Source organism: Ranitomeya imitator, chromosome 5, assembly GCF_032444005.1.
Source record: "Ranitomeya imitator isolate aRanImi1 chromosome 5, aRanImi1.pri, whole genome shotgun sequence".
NCBI lineage: Eukaryota > Metazoa > Chordata > Amphibia > Anura > Dendrobatidae > Ranitomeya > Ranitomeya imitator.
The window spans coordinates 461176550-461199979 of record NC_091286.1 but is presented as its reverse complement, the minus strand read 5'-3'; the positions used below and the strand labels follow the sequence as shown (position 1 = coordinate 461199979).

General features: G+C 41.4%; 1 protein-coding gene across 1 annotated transcript in view; it reads left to right on the top strand.

Annotated features, from left to right (window-relative positions):
• The window catches only part of KCNMB2 (potassium calcium-activated channel subfamily M regulatory beta subunit 2), a 611704-nt gene that overhangs the window by 378934 nt on the left and 209340 nt on the right, over positions 1–23430 (top strand). Inside the window, exon 2 of the mRNA XM_069727285.1 lies at positions 6549–6668. Coding sequence (XP_069583386.1) covers positions 6613–6668 — 56 coding nt within the window. The 5' untranslated portion in view covers positions 6549–6612. The remainder of the gene's footprint in view (positions 1–6548; positions 6669–23430) is intronic.

Below are 23430 nucleotides of genomic sequence, written 5' to 3'. Positions count from 1 at the left end.
CTGACCTGGAGAATCAATAGGGCAGGACAGTTTTAGCATTTAGTGAACCTAGCAAAAAAGCCAAACAAAAAACAAGTGTGGGATTGCACTTTTTTTTGCAATTTCACCGCACTTGGAATTTTTTTCCTGTTTTCTAGTACACGACATGCTAAAACCAATGATGTCGTTGAAAACTGTAACTTGTCCTGCAAAAAACAAGTTCTCACATGGCCATATCGACGGAAAAATAAAAAAGTTATGGCTCTGGGAAGGAGGGGAGTGAAAAACGAGAGCGCAAAAGCGGTAAAGGGCAAGGTCGTGAAGGGGTTAATTTGCACAGCTCTGTAATATCTGATTTTTACATTGTAATTCTGTAGCATAGGAAACTGTAAAGGGTCCTGTAAATGATTAATGGCTGCTGATATAGCACTCACCCCATGTTATTCTATGGGGTTGTGCACAAGTTTATTTTTTTCCCTGGACTTCTGATAATCGGATGGTACTTGTCCATTCATGTCTATGAGTTCGTGGAAAACATCGGACCATGCTTGGATGACATCCGAGCACAGTCTGATTTTCACAGGCAGACTGAATTGGACTGCACTTTGACCACATTTTTGCTTTAAATTCTCCACATCTGAGAAAATTGGATCACGTTCTGATGAAACTCTGACTGACTTTCCCAGATGTGGAGAATACGGTCATCTGCACGAGCCCGAACAGGGCCTCAGTCACAGCAAAAAGTCCATTAAAGACATTCAAGAGATTTTCAACATTTTTTTTATTTATTGATTTTTTAGGGTGGGGGGAAGATGTTGCAGCATTCTGCTATAACAACCATTTGATGTCTTATCCTTGTCATTCAAACATCACAAGGAATTTATATAAAGCCCATTTTCTGAGTGAAGCTTGCACCACTGTGTTGTTGGTACTCTTGTTTTTACTGCCCAAATTGAATATTTTTTTAGGGTTATATATAAAAACAATCAGCACTATAGTGCACTGATTTAGCATGCATGCTCCTGTTCTAAGGGTAAAAAAATTGCACCTTTAGGCTGCCGTTACCCTAGCAGTATTTGGTCAGTATTTTACCTCAGTATTTGTAGCCAAAACCAGGAGTGGGTGATAAATGCAGAAGTGGTGCACATGTTTCTATTATACTTTTCCTCTATTTGTTCCATCCCTGGTTTTGACTTACAAATACTGAAGTAAAATACTGACCAAATACTGACCGTGTGACGGCAGCCTTACAATGATGCCAGAATGCGCATTGTAACTGTAGTTAAAAAGGTCTTGATCTGGCCATAAGCGCGCAGCAGGAGCTGAAGCATTGGGAGCCACAGAAGCACATGCTTCATTGTAAAGTGAGCTTGTGTCCCTATGACAGATGCTCTTTTCTATGATTTTCTAGCATGCATTCCAATGAGAAGAAAAAAAGACACAAAGCTGATTATTAGCATAAGAACCTCCGCAAGATAGAGGCAAAATGAAAATTTACATTTAGATACATAGCCATTTCACAGTCGTTTCTTTTCAAGCTTGTTTGTTTTACGCATGACCGTCAAAGAAAAAAATTAGTATTCTGCATGACACAGAAATGTATCATTGATCCCTATGCTTAAAGTGATGATTTTTTTTTTTACCAAGATTTTATATCTCATATAGTTACATGCAGGTTCCTTAAATCCAGGCAATATATGAAAGACATCATGCATGGTGTCATCGCAATATCTGAAATCATTTTTATGCAATGTATGCAGCATACAGATGAGATTAGGGAACTATATAGTGCCGACTACACATGTATTCTGTGTCTAGACTCATAGGAAATCCATGTTAAAGAGACATTTATCATATGTTACATTATACGTGATAATGAGGTATCAAATAGTGCAATAAGTGGCAACATTTTGCAAATGCAGATTTTGAGGCACCTTAACACAGCCTTGAATCATCAACTTTCCTAGCGTTTCATTATGCACAATGATTCAGTATACGTTTCCATGGAAATGCAGCACATCCATGTTCCTTAAGCATTAGATGGATAGAAATCAGGATAGTCATTCATTTAAGGCTTAAGCTGACAACAGTAGCCATTATTACTTGATTATGTGTATCATACATTGCATATTATCTTACCATTGGGCTAATTGCTTGGTTTTGTTGCTATGAGTTGTGTGCCTCATTTACATTTCTGCATTTTAAGATGATCCATCAGCTCTCCTGATATTTCCGTAAATGCCCAGGAGCATTACTTGGATACAAAATGGTCAGGGGCCTATTTATGATCTGTGCATGAAAGATTTACATATTATAATACACCTTTGCATAATACAGTTACTAGAGATGAGTGAATCTCATGAAATTAATTTAAGACAGATTCTGTTTTGGCCAATAGATTCGTTTTCCGATCAGGCTGCCGTCACACTAGCAGTATTTGGTCAGTATTTTACATCAGTATTTGGGCCCCTTTCCACTTGTGAGAAAAACGGACGAGTGCAATCCGATAAAAAATCGGATTGCACTCGGACCAATGTTCTTCAATAGGTGACATTCCATTTGCGATTTTTTTCCCAGCCGAAATCGGACTGAGAAAAATCTGTGTCGGCTGAGAAAAAAATCGCAGCATGCTGCGTATTGCTGAGATTCTCGGACGAGACTTGCCAATGCAAGTCAATGGGTGCGAGAAAAAAAACGCATGGAATACGGACCATCCGTATTCCATCCGTTTTTTACGGATACCTTACCATTCTGTGGCACAGAACACTGTAAATAGTCCTGTAAATGACTGTATAAAAATAGTTGCAGAGAAAAAAAACGGATTGCATACGGATGTAAAAACGGATGATGCGATTAAAAAATCGCATTACACTCGCATGACACTCGCATGACAATCGCACACGTTACATCCGTTTTTTCGGTCCGTAAATCGGACCGTTTTTTTCTCACACAAGTGGAAAGGGGCCCTTTGTAAGCCAAAACCAGGAGTGGAACAGTTAGTGGAAAAGTATAATGGAAACATATGCACCACTTCTGTATTTATCACCCACTCCTGGTTTTGGCTTACAAATACTGATGTAAAATACTGACCAAATACTGATAGTGTGACGGCAGCCTCAGTGCGACTTGAAAGTGAAAAAAGGTTCATTATGCTCTGAGATCTCTCCAGACCCCAAATTATAATAAACAGAGAGGAAGGAAGGAGATAAAAACAATGAAAAAGAAAACATATTATACTCACCTGACTCCTTAGGCCACCTCTGCAGAAGCCACAGCTCCTTGGTACTATGCCTCGGTCTTTGGTTCTGATAGTGCTTAAGCCACTGGGTAGCCAGAGTCAGACTGGAGCTTAGGAACGCCAGTTTATTGTGCTTATTTATTTCATTTTATTATAACTGCTTCTAAGAACTCAAAAGAATCCAGGAAAATGGTGGCTGTCTGACGGTGGTTCTCTGGTTGTAGCAATTCATTTTTCTATATCAAAGCTGTTAAATTACTTCTTCAAGTCATTACTTCTCCCAGCTCATAAACTCTTCATTCTACTGCTTCCTGGCCCATTATTAGTGCCACATACACGGTAATAGTGCCCTTTTTGTGCCTACACAGTGTGACCCTTTCTTTGCCTTACAAAATAGTGTGGTTATACAGTAATAAATCCTTCATTATGCCACGTACACAGTAACAGTGCCCCATTTGTGTCTACACAGTGCTAGTGCCCCTTTTTATATGTTACAAGAAAATAGTGTGCTCACATGTTACTAAATCATTCATTATGCCACCTACACAGTAGCAGTGCCCCACATGTGCCTACACAGTGCTAGTGCCCCTTTTTATATGTTACAAGATAATAGTGTGCTCACATGTTAATAAATCATTCATTATGCCATCTACACAGTAACAGTGCCCCATTTGTGTCTACACAGTGCTAGTGCCCCTTTTCATACATTACAAGATAATAGTGTGCTCACATGTTAATAAATCATTCATTATGCTATCTACACAGTAACAGTGCCCCACATGTGCCTACACAGTGCTAGTGCCCCTTTTTATATGTTACAAGATAATAGTGTGCTCACATGTTAATAAATCATTCATTATGCCATCTACACAGTAACAGTGCCCCATTTGTGTCTACACAGTGCTAGTGCCCCTTTTCATACATTACAAGATAATAGTGTGGTCCCACATTAATAATTCATTAATTATGCCATCTACAAGTTAAATTCCCTGCTTTGTACTTCATCACAGTATTGATACTCCCCTTATGGTGCCCCGTTTATACCTTACAAAATAATAGCGTGCTTGCACAGTAATAAATCCTTCATTATGCCATCTACACAGTAACAGTGCCCCATTTGTGTCTACACAGTGCTAGTGCCCCTTTTTATATGTTACAAGATAATTGTGTGCTCACATGTTAATAAATCATTCATTATGCCATCTACACAGTAACAGTGCCCCATTTGTGTCTACACAGTGCTAGTGCCCCTTTTCATACATTACAAGATAATAGTGTGGTCCCACATTAATAAATCATTAATTATGCCATCTACAAGTTAAATTCCCTGCTTTGTACTTCATCACAGTATTGATATTCCCCTTATGGTGCCCCGTTTATACAAAATCCCATTATGTACCAAAGCAATGATCTTGTTTGGGTCTCCGTAACGTGATGGTGCCCTTATTGTGCCTCCCAAAGTTATAACATCCCTTTTGTGCCAAAAAGTAAAATTGTCCCTCACAGTAACTATTTTTTACTTTCTGTCTCCTTTTGTGTAATAATGCTGCTTGTGCCCCACAGGGTAATATTCCATTTCCTCTCTATTTGATAAAGCTCCCATACAGTCCTACATTCTCATTTTTAATATCTTGGCTTGTGCTCTCTACACAATAATAATGCCCACCTTGTGGCTACAAAGCTAATTAGCATTAATATTCATCTTGCCTTTTTCCTAATTTAAGTGTCAGAGGTCCTAGTGCTGGTATCTCTACATTGTACTACCTATGTCGGTCTGTGCACAACAGCAGCATTTTGTGGACCACAAACCTAAAGTGGACTACAGACTAATAGTTAGGGCTCCTGCAGACAGCCATATATTCTCTTATCTGAGAAAATTGGGCCGATAATGCAAATGACACTCTGATTAAACTCTGATCGCAGTTGAATCAGAGTGTGAGCATATTGTGATCAGGATTCTCAGAGCACACTCTGAGGAGAAGATGAAGAATAACATTTCTCCATCTTCTTCATTCTGTCAGTGCCCGGAAATCGGTCTGCACTCAGACATCATCCGAATGCAGCACCCATAGACTCATAGACTTGAACGGCCGTGTACGATCCGAATATCAGATAAAACTCAGGCATGCAACGATTTTTTTCCTTGGACATCCTCTGTGCAAGGAAAAGTTCGGACATAGGGCGGCCCCATAATATTAGACTAATATTGATCCGAGTGCGATCCAATACTTTTACGGATCACACTTGGACCGATAATATGGCCGTCTAGAAGAGCAATTAATGGGGAGACTTTATCTAGATTAACGTTTCACGGGAAATCTTTTGATGAGCGTATTCTCGTATACTAGGAAATTGCATTTCTAACGATTCCCTAATAAACTGCTGAATCACTCCCTTCACAAGATGGAGCAATTTGGTTAATGGGTATATATTGAAGATTGCTCATAATGTCATTGCCTGATATATTAAAGTAGCTTTAAAGGTCAAGCACCACTTTAAGTAAGTCTGATACACTTGAAAAAGGGGAAAGCAAAATAAGTGTTGCTGCTTTAAGCAATTTTAAGCAATTCCGACTTAAAAATGAATCCGAGAAGTCAGATGCAATAAAGACAGAATGTATGATTTATATAGAAATGACACAGCTTATTCGTGTAGCAATGAGCTGGCAATGAAGTGGTTAAAACCATGAAAGCACTAAAGGAAGCAAACCTTGGAACGGATCCTGCTTGCATCACTGGACATTAGACATCATGGAACAGGAGCACCTGGCCAGGTTGCTAACATTCTCCGAAGCCGTGTCGGGGGGGGGGAAGAGTTACTGTACGTAAACCAGAGGTGACATTTAACTACAGGTTTGGTACCGCATCATGGAGCATGGAATCATATAATGATGTTGGATACATCTCTGCTCCGAAAAAGAAAAGAATTAGAAGAAACATGGGCGGATTAAATAAAGCACAAAACTGTAGCATCCAAAACTACAATTTATTAAACGCCTAGAGGATTATGACTTTACAGCTACTAGGTCACCGTTGTCTTCTTATTTTCCACAGCAAAATCTACCACGGCAGGAATTAATGGTGCCTTATCTCACTCTGCTGGAGGTGGACATGTGAGAATCAAAGTCTGAGATAGTGCTGTCAATAAAAAAGTGCAGAGCGAGGGGAGACATTCTGTTATTTTATGTATGAGTTTACACAATCAGCCTGTCGGTGAAAATCTTTGGATGGTTGACTAGTAAGATAAAAGTTGCCCTAAAAAGCGTTTAGGTGACGGGCACTGATTTTCATCAGGTTTTTCAAATGAGTGACTCCAAGTATCCTTCTCTCAGGTCTCTGCATCATTCCACCAAGTCCACCACTGTCAGGAAAGGCAAAGTTGGACAACACTCTAAGATGTTTATTTGGACCAGTGGCCGGTCCTCCTCATCATACAGACCAGATGAAAGAAGGTAAGACTCGTGTAACTTCATTTACTGTCGTCAGACACTTGTGATTATTATTACTTAAAACAAAATAATACTGGATAGAACTGTTCTAGAATGGCTCGTACTTCTGATTATGTTCCACTTATTTATGGGAAATGTGTACATTGTTATCAAAATAGCACATTTTTGTAATGTTATAGTGTCCGTCTATCTTGTGATTATGAATGTGCTTTCATAATAACTGAATAAGTGGGTTGGATCCGTTAAATATTAAATGCATATCGAATTAGATTTGTGGGGTCGAAGTAGTTTGATTCATGGAGATCACTAGAATGAAGTGGCTACAGCACTAGGAAAACACTGTGCCATTATGTCTCATGAGGGACTAGTAGTGGGGTGATTGGGCAGTCGTTGCTTTCTCATTCCAATTTAGCATCATTTCATAAATTAGTGAGACATTATTTCATTAGCATTAATATTAAAGGGGATATCTGGAACTTAAAATAAAAAGACATGTTGTTGTTAACAGAGGTAGCTTCCTGCCTGTTGTACCTGGCGCCGATCATTGACCTCTCCTGCAAGAGATTCAGCTGCTCCCTGTCAACAGAGTAGCAGTTTCTCTTCCGGTTGATGGGGCTGGAATACTGGTGTTGTGCTGATTGACAGCCACTTCCCCCAGTTAGTCAGCTGAGAGACAGCTGTCAATCAGCATGACACCAGTAGTCCTGCCTGGTCATCAGGAAGAGAAACTGCTGCTCTGTTGACTGGGAGTAGGTGAATCTCTGGCAGGAGCGGTCAATGACTGTCGCTGGGTACAACAGGCAGGTAGTTGCCTCTATTACCAACTACATACCTTTTTCAAAGTCCCTGATATATCCTTTAAGTAAATTGCATTTATTTTCAACAACAAAGTATTCTAATAAAATACTAGATGGTGGCCTGATTTTAATGCATTGGGTATTCTAGAATATGTATAGTAGTATATAGCACAGCCCATGCAGTATATAACACAGCCCACATAGTATATAACACAGCCCACGTAATACATAACACACAGGCCACGTAGTATATAACACAGGCCACATAGTATATAGCACAGCCACGTAGTATACTGCCCAGCCACGTAGTTTTCTTGCATAGTCACGTAGTATATAGGACAGCTACGTAGTATATAGCACAGCCACGTAGTATATAACACAGCCCACATAGTATATAGCACAGCCTACGTAGTATATAGCACAGAGACGTAGTATATAACACAGGCCACGCAGTATATAACACAGCCCACGTAGTATATAACACAGCCCACGTGGTATATAGCAATGTGGGCACCATATCTCTGTTAAAAAAATAATTAAAATAGAAAATAGTTACATACTCACCTTCCGGCGGCCCAGGCATTTAACGATGCTCCTCGCGACGCTCCGGTCCCAAGAATGTATTGCGGCAATAACAGGTGATGATGTAGCGGTCTCGCGAGACTGCTACGTCAACTCCGGTCATTGCCGCAATGCATTCTTGGGATGGAGCGTCGCGAGGAGCGGGAAAGGCACCGAAAGGTGAGAATATAATGATTTTTTATATTTTTTAACATTATATCTTTTTACTATTGATGCTGCATAGGCAGCATCAATAGTAAAAAAGTTGGTCACGCAGGGTTAGTAGCAGCGTTAACAGACTGCGTTACACCGCGTTATGCCGCGGTGTAACGCAGTCCATTTAACAGACTGCTAAACCGCTATGGGGGCACTGACTAAGGAGTAGGGAGGGGGCACTGACTGGAGGGGAGTAGGGAAGGGAGTATTCACAGCTTGACTGTGCCCGTCGCTGATTGGTCGCGGCCAGCTGGCCGCGACCAATCAGCGATGCGGGATTTCCGTTACAGACAGACAAACAGACGGAAGTACCCCTTAGACAATTATATATATAGATTGTTCTGTAAAGACATTCTTGTACTTGTCTGTTGCGCTTAAAAGAAACTCATTTTGTTTCCATGTAACTGGAATATGTGATGTTTATTACAATACAGTATATACTAACTTGTAGAGATGAACTGGACCCTGGGCCAGTGGCCACATCAGTAGTTTATGGCTGCTGGACGGAAGCCTATGAATCGCCTGCTACCTGCTGCCATGCTATCTTCTCATTAGTAGGCCTATCAGGCCTATCACATAGCAATGCCAAATTGATTTGTTATTTTTTTTGAATAACGTATGAAAGCATTATGGACAGCCAACATTTTTTATGGACACATTTGAAAGCAATATTAAATCATTAAGATTTTAAGCGATAGGTGCCTACAGCCCATATTTCTGATATAAAGACTTTGCTTGCATTCACTGTCATGTATAAAATGATGATAATTATAGTCATAATAATCTGACGTTTCTCCAACTCAAAAAAAAAAAGAAAAATCATGCTCACATCAAAAAATTTTAAGGACAGAGGAAAAAGTGTCCATTTTCACTGACTGTCCAGGAATTTCTGAACAGTTGACAATCTTGCTAGAACATCATAATGCATTTGTCATGCCACAACAATGGTTTTGGGCTGGGCGTACAAATCAGAAGAGGCACCAGAAATTCCATCAGGTAGGAAGCGGTTCGCAAGGGTCCTGTCCGGTATCCACAGACTACTGACATGGCCATTCGACTCATCTAATTTGCCTATGCACAGTGTAGACATAAGGCTGCCATTCAGTGGTGGGGGCGTGGGTTATACAGAGCTCAGGATTCAGATAACTGGTAGATCTGCAGCAGATAAAGCAATGATTTTATCTAAACTGCAGCAAGCAACCCAAAGAATGTAGAAAAAATGTATCCAGCACTCATCCCAAGGTTCAATAATAATTGCCAATTATTAGATTTATTAAAACTCAATGCTACAAAAATGTATAAAAAATACACATGGAATCAGGGTCTCTGCAGCGGCATCATGCTGATAAGGGAAGCCTTAGGAAAATTGCCTTAGTTGTCCATAACAATTATAGCACAGCTTTCAGAAGTTTCATTTTTTATAGTGATCTTGAAAAACCAAAGCTGCACTGTAGTTGGTTGCTGCGGCCAGCTAGGACAATTTTTCTTCTTGCCAGGTCTAATTTATCAAAACGGTCTAGCTTAATACTGGCTGTGTTGGCCAGAGCATCCAAGCGATGCACTATTTGCTATTGATACCAAGCATAACTGTTCTATTAAATTTTTGGGTTGACTCACATGGGCCGTAATTTCCCACAACACTCACTAAATCTGTACAGTTTTAGGCAAAGTGGGGCTCTGGATAAAAGTTCATTTCCGACCTTTAAACAAGTGAGCTCGACAATATTAAAGCAATCCTGTACTTGTTTGCCGGACTCGTTACATATGCTGATGAAAAATGGTGGGACTAGAATGATCACTCACAAATAGATTATTCTGTTACCGTACATATCAAGTTATCAGCAGCTCATTTCCTCTTTACACTGGGCGATGTGCTGCCGAGAACACAGTGTCCTAATGAAATGGCATGCTGGCGTAGGATGAGTCTTAAGGTACCTTCACACTAAACAACTTCACAACGATATCGCTAGCGATCCGTGACGTTGCAGCGTCCTGGATAGCGATATCGTTGTGTTTGACACGCAGCAGCGATTAGGCCCTTCTGTGCCATCGTTTGTCGCTGCAGAAAGTCCAGAACTTTATTTCGTCGCTGGATCACCTGCTGACATCGCTGAATCGGCGTGTGTGATGCCGATTCAGCGATGTCTTCACTGGTAACCAGGGTAAACATCGGGTTACTAAGCGCAGGGCCGCACTTAGTAACCCGATGTTTACCCTGGTTACCAGCGTAAAAGTAAAAAAAACAAACACTGCATACTTACCTTCTTCTGTCTGTCCCCGGCGCTCTGCTTCCTGCACTCCTCCTGCATTTTGTGTCAGCGACGGCCAGCCGGAAAGCACAGCAGTGACTTCACCGCTCTGCTTTCCGGCCGCTGTGAGTGCAGGAAAGCACAGCGCCGGGGACAGACAGCAGAAGGTAAGTATGTAGTGTTTGTTTTTTTACTTTTACGATGGTAACCAGGGTAAACATCGGGTTACTAAGCGCGGCCCTGCGCTTAGTAACCCGATGTTTACCCTGGTTACCGGCATCGTTGGTCACTGGAGAGCTGTCTGTGTGACAGCTCTCCAGCGACCAAACAGCGACGCTGCAGCGATCGGCATCGTTGTCGGTATCGCTGCAGCGTCGCTTAGTGTGACGGTACCTTTAATTCATTAAAAGTGAAGAGACAAATGCTGGAAAGGTTAAATAAACGCAAATTGGGTGTTATCTGGGTTAAACAGTAACAAAAGATCATGCAGAGTGATGATCACCTGGTGGATATATATATATATATATATATATATATATGTATATATATATACATACAGCTCTGGCAAAAATTAAGAGACCACTGCAAAATGTTCAGTTTGTCTGATTGTTCTCTTTATAGGTATATTTTTGAGTAAAATGTAAATGTTTCATTTATTCTATAAACTACTGACAACGTCTCTGAATTTCCAAGCAATAAATTTTGTATTTTTTTTCTGAAAAGAAAAATGGTAAAAAAAAAGAAATCAGACCTCAAATAATGCAAAGAAAACAAGTTCATAACCATTTAGAAACAACGATACTAAAGCTTTAAGTCAGGAAGAGTTCAGAAATCAATATTTTGTGGAATAACCATGATTTTTAATCACAGCTTTCATGCGTCTTGGCATGCTTTCCACCAATCTTTCACACTGCTCCTGGTACAAAAATGTCAGCAGTTCTTCTTTGTTTGATGGCTTGTGACTATCCATCATCCTCTTGATTACATTCCAGAGGTTTTCAATGGGGTTCAGTTCTGGAGATTGCGCTGCCCATGACAGGGTTTTGATGTGGTAGTCTCTTAATTTTTGCCAGAGCTGTATATATCCATGAGAAATGGAAGCAGCAGACCATAATAGAGTCAATTCACGTGCAGTTTAATTGCCCATCTGGCAACATTTCGGTCCCCCCCAAAAATGGACCTTTTTCAAGGCTCGATGGACAATTAACCTGCATGTGAATTGACTGTATTATGGTGTGCTGCTTCCATTTTTTGTGGATATATTTACTACGATTGGTACATGCCTGGGAAGCTTTTGCACACTGTGACTAATTTTTTGTGCTGCTTTTTCACTTTCTTTCTATATATATATATACTGTATATATATATACTAGATTGTGGCCCGATTCTAACGCATCGGGTATTCTAGAATATGCATGTCCCCGTAGTATATGGACAATGATGATTCCAGAATTCGCGGCACTCTGTGCCCGTCGCTGATTGGTCGAGGCAACCTTTATGACATCATCGTCGCCATGGCAACCATTATGACATCTACGTCGATACTGTGCCCGTCGCTGAATCAGAAACGTGAGATGTCTGCGTCCTTTATGACATCATCGTCGCTGTGCCCGTTGCTGATTGGTCGAGGCCTGGCGGCCTCGACCAATCAGACGCGGGATTTCTACGTCCTTTAAGACATCATCGTCGCTATGCCCGTTGCTGATTGGTCGAGGCCTGGCGGCCTCGACCAATCAGAGAGCCGGGATTTCCAGGACAGACAGACAAACAGACAGACAGACGGAAAAACCCTTAGACAATTATATATATATATATATATATATATATATGTATGTGTATATATATATATATATATATATATATATACAGTATATAAAAACACACCATTGATGACTTACTAGACTGTCTTCTCATCTTCGATTCCTCTAGATTCCTGCAGGTTAAAGAACTATTGGTGACATCATGGTCTAGTCCTGTGTTCATAATGTCACCAAAGTTCGCCCTACATTCTCAACCTTGAAAACAACACTGATGACGCAGAATTTGTATTATCTCTGCAGTTTCAGCTGGAAACACAGGGAGCACTTGTAAGAATGAATGCCTTGGAAAATTGCAATGCTTTTTGGGGTTTGCTAACTATTGTCGGAAATTTATTAAAAACTTATCCTCAATTGTCAAACCACTTACTGACATGGCAAAAAAAGGTTTGAACTCCTTGAAGTGGTCCGACTGCACCCATCAGGCATTCTCTTCTTTGAAGAATATGCTGTTCCACTGCTCTTGTACTCATTCAACCCAATGTTTCCCAACCATTTATTGTTGAGGTTGATGCATCTGAGGTAGTAGTCGGAGCTGTGTTGTCTCAAGAGTCATCCCCTGGTAAGTGGTATTCCTGTGCCTTTTTTTCTTCAAAAATTGTTGTCCGAAAGGAACTATGAAGTAGGCAATAGAAAACTTTTGGCAATTAATTTGGGTTTTGAGGAGTGTTGTCCTTTTTTGGAGGGGGGAGTCTACTCTGTCACTGTCATTACTGATCATAAAAATATGTTATATCTCGAATCCGCTAAATGTCTTAATCCTAGACAAGCTAGCAAGCTATTTTTTAACAGGTTTAATTTTATTGCCATTACTGTCCTGGAATTAAGAACATCAAAGCTGATGCTTTATCTCGGAACTTCCCTTTGGTTGCAGTTCAGAAGACTCTGTTCCAATTTTATAAGAAGGGGTGGTCGTCTCTGTCGTACATTCTGAGTAGGAGCGAGAGATATTGAAGGCTAAGGGGGATGCTCTTGCTAGCTCTTCAGGGAAATTGTTTGTACCATTGCATCTGCGCCTCAAAGTTTTAGCGGCACACCAGAGATCGGCTCTGGCTTGTCATCCAGGTAGTTAAGCAACCTTGAACCCCCTTCTTGTAAATTTTGGTGGCCAAGGTTGCATTGTGATGTAGTCAACTTTGTGTCATAACCGTCCGTCTGGGGCTCGTCTACCATTCACCATACCTGACCTGCCATGGACACATTTATCCCTGGATTTTATTATAGATCTTCCTTCCTCCTTTGGTAAGACTGATATCTTAGTTGTGGTGGATAGGTATAGTAAAATGGTGCATTTCCTAGCTTTATGGAGAGAAGGTAAAACAAAGACCCTGGCTCAGGTGTTTTTCACCGAGATCGTGAAGCTTCAAGGGGTTTCTTTCCAATGTGGTGTCAAATCGGGGGACCCAATTTGCATTTAAATTCTGTAGGGGAATTTGGCCTCATCTGGGGATGCATCTTTCCTTTTATTTGGCATTCCATCCTCAAACTAAGTGTTAGACTGAAGTTTTAAACCAGAGTTTGGAGGCATACCTAAGGTGTTTTGTGTCAGATGATCAAGATAATCCAGATAATTGGTCATTTTTTTTACCACTAGCTGAGCTTGCTTAACCCCTTTACCCCCAAGGGTGGTTTGCACGTTAATCACCGGGCCAATTTTTACAATTCTGACCACTGTCCATTTATGAGATTATAACTCTGGAACGCTTCAACGGATCCTGATGAGTCTGACAATGTTTTCTCGTGACATACTGTACTTCATGATAGTGGTAAAATTTCTTTGATATTACCTGTGTTTACTTGTGAAAAAAATGTAAATTTGGTGAAACTTTAGAAAATTTTGCAATTTTCCAACATTGAATTTTTGTGCCCTTAAATCACAGAGATATGTCATACAAAATACTTAATAGGTAACATTTCCCAGATGTCTACTTTACATCAGCACAATTTTGGAGCCAAAATTTTTTTTGTTGGGGAGTTATAAGGGTTAAAAGTTGACCAGCAATTTCTCAATTTTACATCACCATTTTTTTTTAGGGACCACATCACATTTGAAGTCACTTTCAGGGGCCTACATGATAGAAAATAACCAAGTGTGACACCATTCTAAAAACTGCACATCTCAAGGTACTCAAAACCACATTCAAGAAGTTTATTAACCCTTCAGGTGTTTCACAGGAATTTTTGGAATGTTTAAAAAAAAATGAACATTTAACTCTCTGTCACAAAAATGATATTTCAGCTCCAATTTGTTTTATTTTACTAAGGGTAGCATGAGAAATTGGACCCCAAAAGTTGTTCTCCAATTTGTCCTGAGTACGCTGATACCCCATATTTGGGGGTAAACCACTGTTTGGGTGTATGGTAGAGCTTGGAAGGGAAGGAGTGCCATTTGACTTCTCAATGCAAAATTGACTAGAATTGAGATGGGACGCCATGTCGCATTTGGAGAGTCCCTGATGTGCCTAAACATTGAAACCCCCCACAAGTGACATCATTTTGGAAAGAAGACCCCCTAATGAACTTATCTAGGTGTGATGTGAAAACTTTGAACCTCCAAGTGTTTCACTACATTTTATAATGCAAAGCCGTGAAAATAACATTTTTTTTTCCACAAAAATTATTTTTTAGCCCCCAGTTTTGTATTTTCCCAAGGGTAACAGGAGAAATTGGACTCCAAAAGTTGTTGTCCAATTTGTACTCAGTACGCTGATACCTCATATGTAGGAGGGAACCACTGTTTAGGCGCATGGCAGAGCTCAAAAGGGAGGGCGCAACGTTTGGAATGCAGACTTACTGTAGATGGATTGGTCTGCAGGCGTCACATTGCATTTACAGAGTCACTGATGTACCTAAACAGTAGAAGACCCCCACAAATGACCCCATATTGGAAACTAAACCCCCAAGGAACTTATCTAGATGTGTTGTGAGAACTTAGCACCCCCAAGTGTTTCTCTACAGTTTATAATGCAGAGCCGTGAAAATAAAAATTATTTTTTTTCCACAAAAATAATCTTTTAGCTCCCAGTTTTGTATTTTCCTAAGGGTAACAGGAGAAAATGGACCGCAAAAGTTGTTGTGCAATTTGTCCTGAGTGCGCTGATACCCCATATGTGGGGGGAACCACCGTTTGGCATGGCAGAGCTCGAAAGGGAAGGCGCGAATTTGGAATGCAGACTTAGATGGATTGGTCTGCAGGCGTCACGTTGCATTTGCAGAGCCCCTGATGTACCTAAACAGTAGAAACCCCCCACAAGTGACCCCATATTATAAATTAGACCCCCCCAAGATGTGTTGTGTGAACTTTAAACCCCCAAGTGTTTCACTACAGTTTATAACAGAGCCGTGAAAATAAAAAATCTTTTTTTCCACAAAAAATATTTTTTAGCCCCCGATTTTGTATTTTCCCAAGGGTTACAGGAGAAACTGGACCCCCAAAATGTTGGGGTAAACCCCTGTTTGGGTGCACGGGAGAGCTCGGAAGGGAAGGAGCACTGTTTTACTTTTTCAACGCAGAATTGGCTGGAATTGAGATTGGACACCATGTCACAATTGGAGAGCCCCTGATGTGCCTAAACAGTGGAAACCCCCCAATTCTAACTGAAACCCTAACCCAAACACACCCCTATCCCTAGGTACGGACTGTAGATGAAATTCAGCCCTGGCATTTGAAATCACACAGGCCCATGTTGTCCCGGTCCCCAAGTACCAGAGGGGGATACTGTATATTACTACTATTAGCTTGGATGGAGGAAAGGAAGATTTACTACAACACCAATATTTCTAATTATACCCATGGCCTGCTGGGGAAAGTGATGGAGTGACTGGCTTTGTGCTCCGTCACAACTGTTAACAGTATGGGTGTCTTGAGAAAATTGATTCTGTTAACAACGTAGCACACAAGGCAGCCCACAACCAGACCGGCCCTTCTGGCATTTGCCAGAATTGCCAAATGGCCAGTCCGGCCCTGCCTAACCCTAATCCCAACCATAACCCTAACCACAACCCTAACCCTAATCCCAACCCTAATCCCAACCGTAAATGTAATCCAAACCCTAACTTTAGCCCCAACCCTAACCCTAATTTTAGCCCCAACCCTACCACTAACTTTAGCCCCAACCCTACCCCTAACTTTAGCCCCAACCCTAACCCTAACTTTAGCCCCACCTCTTACCCTAATGCTAACCCCAACCCTAGTCCCAACTCTAATTTTAGCCCCAACCCTAACCCTAAATTTAGCCCCAACCTTAACCCTAACTTTAGCCCCAACCCTAACACTAACACTAACTTTAGCCCCAACCCTAACCCTAACCCTAATGGAAAAATGGAAATAAATACATTTTTTTTTTAATTTTATTATTTTTCCCTAACTAATGGGGTGATGAAGGGGGTTTGATTTACTTTTATAGCTTTTTTTTGGCTGATTTTTATGATTGGCAGCCGTCACACACTAAAAAATAGTTTTTGCGTCTCCACATTTTGAGAGCTATAATTTTTACATATTTTGGTTCACAAAGTCATGTGAGGTCTTGTTTTTTGCGGGACGAGTTGACATTTTTATTGGTACTATTTTCAGGCACATGACATTTTTGATCGCTTTTTATTCCTATTTTTGTGAGGTAGAATGAACAAAAAACAGCTATTCATGAATTTCTTTTGGGGGGCGCTTATACTGTTCCACATTTGGTAGAATTGATAAAGCAGTTTTATTCTTCGGGTCAGTACAATTACAGTGATACCTCATTTATATCATTTTTTTATGTTTTGGAGCTTTTATACGATAAAAACTATTTTATATAAAAAATAATTATTTTTGCATCGCTTTATTCTGAGGACTATAACTTTTTTACTTTTCTGCTGATGATGCTGTGTTGCGGCTCGTTTTTTGCGGGACAAGATGACGTTTTCAGTGGTACCATGGATATTTAAATCTGTCTTTTTGATCGCGTGTTATTCCACTTTTTGTTTGGCGGTATGATAATAAAGCGTCATTTTTTACCTTTTTTTACGGTGTTCAGTTCACTGAAGGGGTTAACTAGCGGGACAGTTTTATAGGTCGGGTCATTACGGACGCGGTGATAATAAATATGTGTACTTTTATTGTTTTTTTTATTTAGATAAAGAATTGTATTTATTGGAACAATATTTTTTTTTCTTTATTTAGGAATTTTTTTTTTTTACACATGTAAATATATTTTTTTTTTACTTTTTTACTTTACCCCAGGGGAGACATCACAGTAAAGTGACAGATCACTGATCTGACACTTTGCTGTGCACTGTGTCAGATCAGCGATCACACAGGCACAGCAGGGAGGCTTCCCAGCGCCTGCCCTGAGCAGGCGCTTGGAAGCCACCTCCCTGCAGAACCCGGAAGGCTCCCCATGGCCATTTTGGATCCAGGCCTGTGTTGCTCAGAAGGTCTCAGGGAAGCATGCAGGGAGCCCCCTCCCTACACGATGCTTCCCTGTGCCGCCAGAACGCTGCGATCATCTTTGATCGCTGTGTTCCAGGAGTTAATGTGCCAGGAGCGGTCCGTGACCACTCCTGGCACATAGTGCCGGATGTCAACTGCGATAGTCAGCTGACACCCGGCCCCTACATGTCTCGCTCCCCCCGTGAGCGGTGCTGATCGGTGATGACATACTATCCCATCGGTGGTTATACGGGCCCATACCACCTCGACGGGATAGTAAGTCATATGTCAGAAAGGGGGGTTAAACAGTCGTCACAGTGAGTTCACTGGTAAGTTGTAATTTTTTATTGAATTTGTATTTCATCCATAGTTCTGTATCTTCAGTAAAAAGGGATCTTCAGGGATTCCTGGGTATGAAGGATTTTCTTCATCACTCTCATCTGTATGGCAAAGAGTTCAGAACAACTTGAAAATCATGGGGGACAGATAGAAATGCATGGCTGATAATAAACGGTTGTCAGGTCTGGACCTGGGAGAGAATGATTTGGTATGGCTGTCTACTAGAAATATTAAACTGAAAATGTCTCCTGGAAATTAAGTCCTAGATTTAACCCTGGATTAACCCTGTGGCTTTTTGCCGCGAGCTTCCTCTAAATCTCAAAATCCATATTTTCCACAGGTTATTGCTCAAAAAATATGCAGCGCCTGTGGAGTTGTCACCCTTGCCACCGCCACCTGTTATTGTTGACGGTAATTTGGAGTTCCAAGTGGCAAGAATTGTGGATTCACATGTGATGCACCACTCTTTAAAATGCTTGCACTGAAAGAGGCATGGTCCTGAGGAGAGCATGTGGGTACCAGAATCTGAGGTTAATGCCAGCAAACTAATTCAGTCCTTCCATGCAGCCTATCCAGATAAACCCAGTCCTAAGGGTCTAGTGGCCCCTTGTAGAAAAGAGGGTACTGTTACGAGGGTGTCACGTCCCTCTGGAAAACCTGGATTTAGAAGGTCACGTTAGGTAGTGAATCACAGTCCTCTTTAGAGATGGTGTGATTCATGCCCTGTTAAAATGCCAGGTTTTGCCATGTAAACAAAATCATACATTTCAGAATGATTTCCACCTTTATTATCACCTATAATCTGTATACTTCAATTAAAAAACAAAGTGAAATGTTTTCAGTGGCAAAGCAAAAATAAAGAACTAACATATTCTGGTTAAAACTTTGTACCCTTTGAATTTATGACAGCATACAGTCTTTTTCAGTAATAGTCTATTAGCATGGCACATCTATAATTGGCTATCTTTGTCCACTCTTACTTACAGTTGTGCTCCAAATCTGTTAGATTGCAAGGGCATCTCCTGTGTGCAACACCCTCTTTAGGGCAACTCACAGATTTTTTTATTGAATTCACATTTGGACTCTGGGTGGGCCATTCCAATACTTTGATCTTCTTACGGCAAACCATTCTTTTGTTGCTTTGAAGGTATGGTCAGACTTGAAATTCCACTTCATCTTCAGCTTTTTAGCAGAGTCCAGAAGGTTTTGATGCAAAATTGACTGATATTTGCAACCGTTCACAATTCCTCCAACATGACTAAAGTTCCTGTTACAACAGATGAAAAATAGCCCCAAAGCATAATACTGCCACCACCATGCTTCACTGTGGATATGGTGTTCTTTTAGTTTGGTGAAATGTTGCTTTTGTGCCAAGGACATCAATTGGAATTATGGCCCAAAAGTTCAAGTTTAGTCTCATCATATCGTAACATGTTTTTTCACATGTTTTTGCATATTTGATGTAGGTTTTGGTAAAACATAGCCGGACTTGGATGTGTTTCTTTTGTAAGAAAAGACTTTTGTCTTCCACCCTTCCTCATAGGCCAGATATATGAACAATATGGTAGACTGTTGTCACATGCAGTACACAACCAGTACTTGCGAGAAATTCCAGAAGCTCATTTAATGCTGCTGTAGGCATCTTGTCAGCCTCCCAGACCAATTGCCTTCTTTTCCTTTCATCATTTCAACAGTTCTTGAGAGACGCTAAGTTTTAGGTATTGTCACTATTGTGGCAAATTTATGCCACCTATTGATGACTATTTTCACAATGTTCCATGGTAAATCTAATGCCTTGCATTTTTTTGTACTCTTCTCCTGATTGATAACTTTCAACAATGAGATACGTCCGTTTACTGTGTTGTAAGCTGTTTTCAGGCCATGACTTTTGCTGTAAAATGCAATCAAGAAAACGTCAGAAAAATCTTAGTAGAGCACCTAAACTTTATTTAGAGTTAATCAGAATCACTTTAAATGATGGCAGTCAGATACTGATTAATATTTAACATGACTTTAAATACGACTGGCTAATTTTGAACACAATCACATCCCTATTTATAAGATTCTTCTTTCTTCTGTATGATTTTTTGACATAGAAACCTAGCATTATAATAGGGGTGTGTAGACTTTGCATATCCATTGTAGCACATCGGTATGACCTGCCTCTAATGCCAACAGCTAGAGAGGAAAAGAAAAAGCTGGTTTAGGTGCAGTGAATAGGCAAAAGAAAAAGCTCTAGCTTTTGAAACATTGAGTCCTGAGATGGAGAGAGAATAAAATAGTGCATGAACTGCTAGGCACAATCAGGAGTTGTGCGATTCCTGTACTTGGACTTGGTACTTTCCACATATGTGCAGCCCAGGGTCCCAGAAATGTCTAATCATATGCCCATTTGTTAGGAATACTTTTTTAAAGGGTTGTCCTGGACTGGTATATTGATCACCAATTTATAGGATGGGTCAACGATATCAGATAAGTGTGGGTCCGTCACCAGGCATAAACACCAATTATCTGCTCCAGATGAATAAGCTGAATATAAACAGTATATAGAAGCGGGAAAGCAAAGTTCCAGATATTGTGCAGTGACTGAATAGGAGCTGGATAATACACAGGGATGGTCACTTTACAATGTACGGAGCTGTGCTGTTTATATCTGGCCACTCCTGGATCTGATAACAATATGTATATTTTATTAAATAGAAGTCTCAAAACGTAAAATGAAATACACATATTTGGTATCATTCTGATAGAAACAACCTGTAAAATAAATTCAAGCACTCCTTTATAATGAATGATGTATGTAAAAATTTGTAAGAACTCTGCTACAAAACTCTGTGTCACAACTGCTGCACCCAAAATACTGAGTGACACATCGCTGGTTTCAGGGTCTCTTTCTCTATATTATGCTGCTTTCAGGTGAGGTAGCAAAAACCTGCTGACAGATTCCCTTTAGGTTTGCAACACACAACATGTCAGGGCTGCCACTAGAAATTTCGGGGCCCCATACTGGCAAAATTTTCGGGGCCCCCTTGAAACTCCGCCCAGGCTCCACCCCAGCCCCGCCTCCACGCTCCACCCCTCGAACTGTCCACAGACCCACCGCTCTCTCTTGGAAAAACTCCACTTCTCACCTATCACACATCAACAGTTCCCATCACCAGATCATAAATATAGCCAGCAGCTTTTGTTTTGGCCAAAAGATTTTTTTAAGCCGCCACCATAACATGATAGACACTTTTGGCCGGGCCCTACTCTACTGTAACCTATTAAATATTTGTTAAAATATGCAATACAATTTAGGTATATTTTTATTTATTTTTCAATTTTTAAAATGACCAATAATATCACATACAAGGAACAAATACCGCTACACCATGACCAGATGACATATTACCACCACAGTGATCGGATAATATCACATACAAGGAACAAATACCGCAACACCATGTCCAGACCACATATTACCACCACATAGTGACTGAATACTACAATTCTGATCAGTAATTAAAAAAAAGCACCATACTATCACCATAAGTGCCATTATACACAGGAGATCTGTACTTAGTATGCAGTGTCTGTGTACAGATAATACAGTGATCAATGATGAAATTATACACAGGAGCTCTGTATACAGTATACAGTGTATAGTGTCAGTGTATAGGTAACACACTGACTCACCAGTGACGTCTCTAGGTGAAGTCCTTCATCTTTCATCCAGCACAGACCGCCATCATTTAATCCAGCCAGGACTTCTCTCTGCAGGAAATAACACAGTTATCTCGAGCTCCGCTTGTAGAATACATTACTTAATTTTTCCCACCTTCTACATTACACCACATGAAGAAAAAGAGGCGACATAGTGTCACTCTACACAGTAACAGGACCGCCCCCCCATTTAAAACCGTGTCCTCAAAAAATAAAATAAATACATCACTGCAGTAATAATATCCCTAAATTAGCCCCTATGGTAATAATATCCCCCAGCCTGGCCACCGTGTGTCTCATTCCTGGCGTCAGCCACATGTTCTCCCATCCTGCCCTCATGAGTATCCATTCTGCCCCATATGATCTCCCCATCCTGCCCCATATGATCGCCCCATGTGATCTCTCCATCCTGCCCCATCTTTCTGCATCATATCCATCCTGCCCCATGATCCTGCACGATCTGTCTCCAATCATGCCCCATGTCTGAAATCCAGCCACTTGTCTCCAATCATGCCCCCTGTGTCTCCATTCTGCCCCATCTGTCTCCAATCCTCCCCCATCTGTCTCCAGTCATGCCCCCATGTCTTTCATCCTGCCCCGTGTCTCCAATCATGCCCTGTATCTCCATTCTGCCCCGTGTCTCGCATTCTGCCCCAATTTCCAGCATTCTGCCCGAATGTCCAGCATTCTGCCCCCGGGTCTCACAGTCTGCCCCTGTGTCCAGCATTCTGCCCCTGTCACTGTGTCCAGCATTCTACCCCTGTCACTGTGTCCAGCATTCTGCCCCTGTCACTGTGTCCAGCATTCTGCCCCTGTCACTGTGTCCAGCATTTCTGCCCCACTGTGTCCAGCATTTCTGCCCCACTGAGTCCAGCATTTCTGCCCCACTGAGTCCAGCATTTCTGCCCCACTGAGTCCAGCATTTCTGCCCCACTGTGTCCAGCATTTCTGCCCCACTGTGTCCAGCATTTCTGCCCCACTGTGTCCAGCATTTCTGCCCCACTGTGTCCAGCATTTCTGCCCCACTGTGTCCAGCATTTCTGCCCCACTGTGTCCAGCATTTCTGCCCCACTGTGTCCAGCATTTCTGCCCCACTGTGTCCAGCATTTCTGCCCCACTGTGTCCAGCATTTCTGCCCCACTGTGTCCAGCATTTCTGCCCCACTGTGTCCAGCATTTCTGCCCCACTGTGTCCAGCATTTCTGCCCCACTGAGTCTCCAGCATTTCTGCCCCACTGTGTCCAGCATTTCTGCCCCACTGTGTCCAGCATTTCTGCCACACTGTGTCCAGCATTTCTGCCCCACTGTGTCCAGCATTTCTGCCCCACTGTGTCCAGCATTTCTGCCCCACTGTGTCCAGCATTTCTGCCCCACTGTGTCCAGCATTTCTGCCCCACTGTGTCCAGCATTTCTGCCCCACTGTGTCCAGCATTTCTGCCCCACTGTGTCCAGCATTTCTGCCCCACTGTGTCCAGCATTTCTGCCCCACTGTGTCTCCAGCATTTCTGCCCCACTGTGTCTCCAGCATTTCTGCCCCACTGTGTCTCCAGTATTTCTGCCCCACTGTGTCTCCAGCATTTCTGCCCCACTGAGTCTCCAGCATTTCTGCCCCACTGAGTCTCCAGCATTTCTGCCCCACTGAGTCTCCAGCATTTCTGCCCCACTGAGTCTC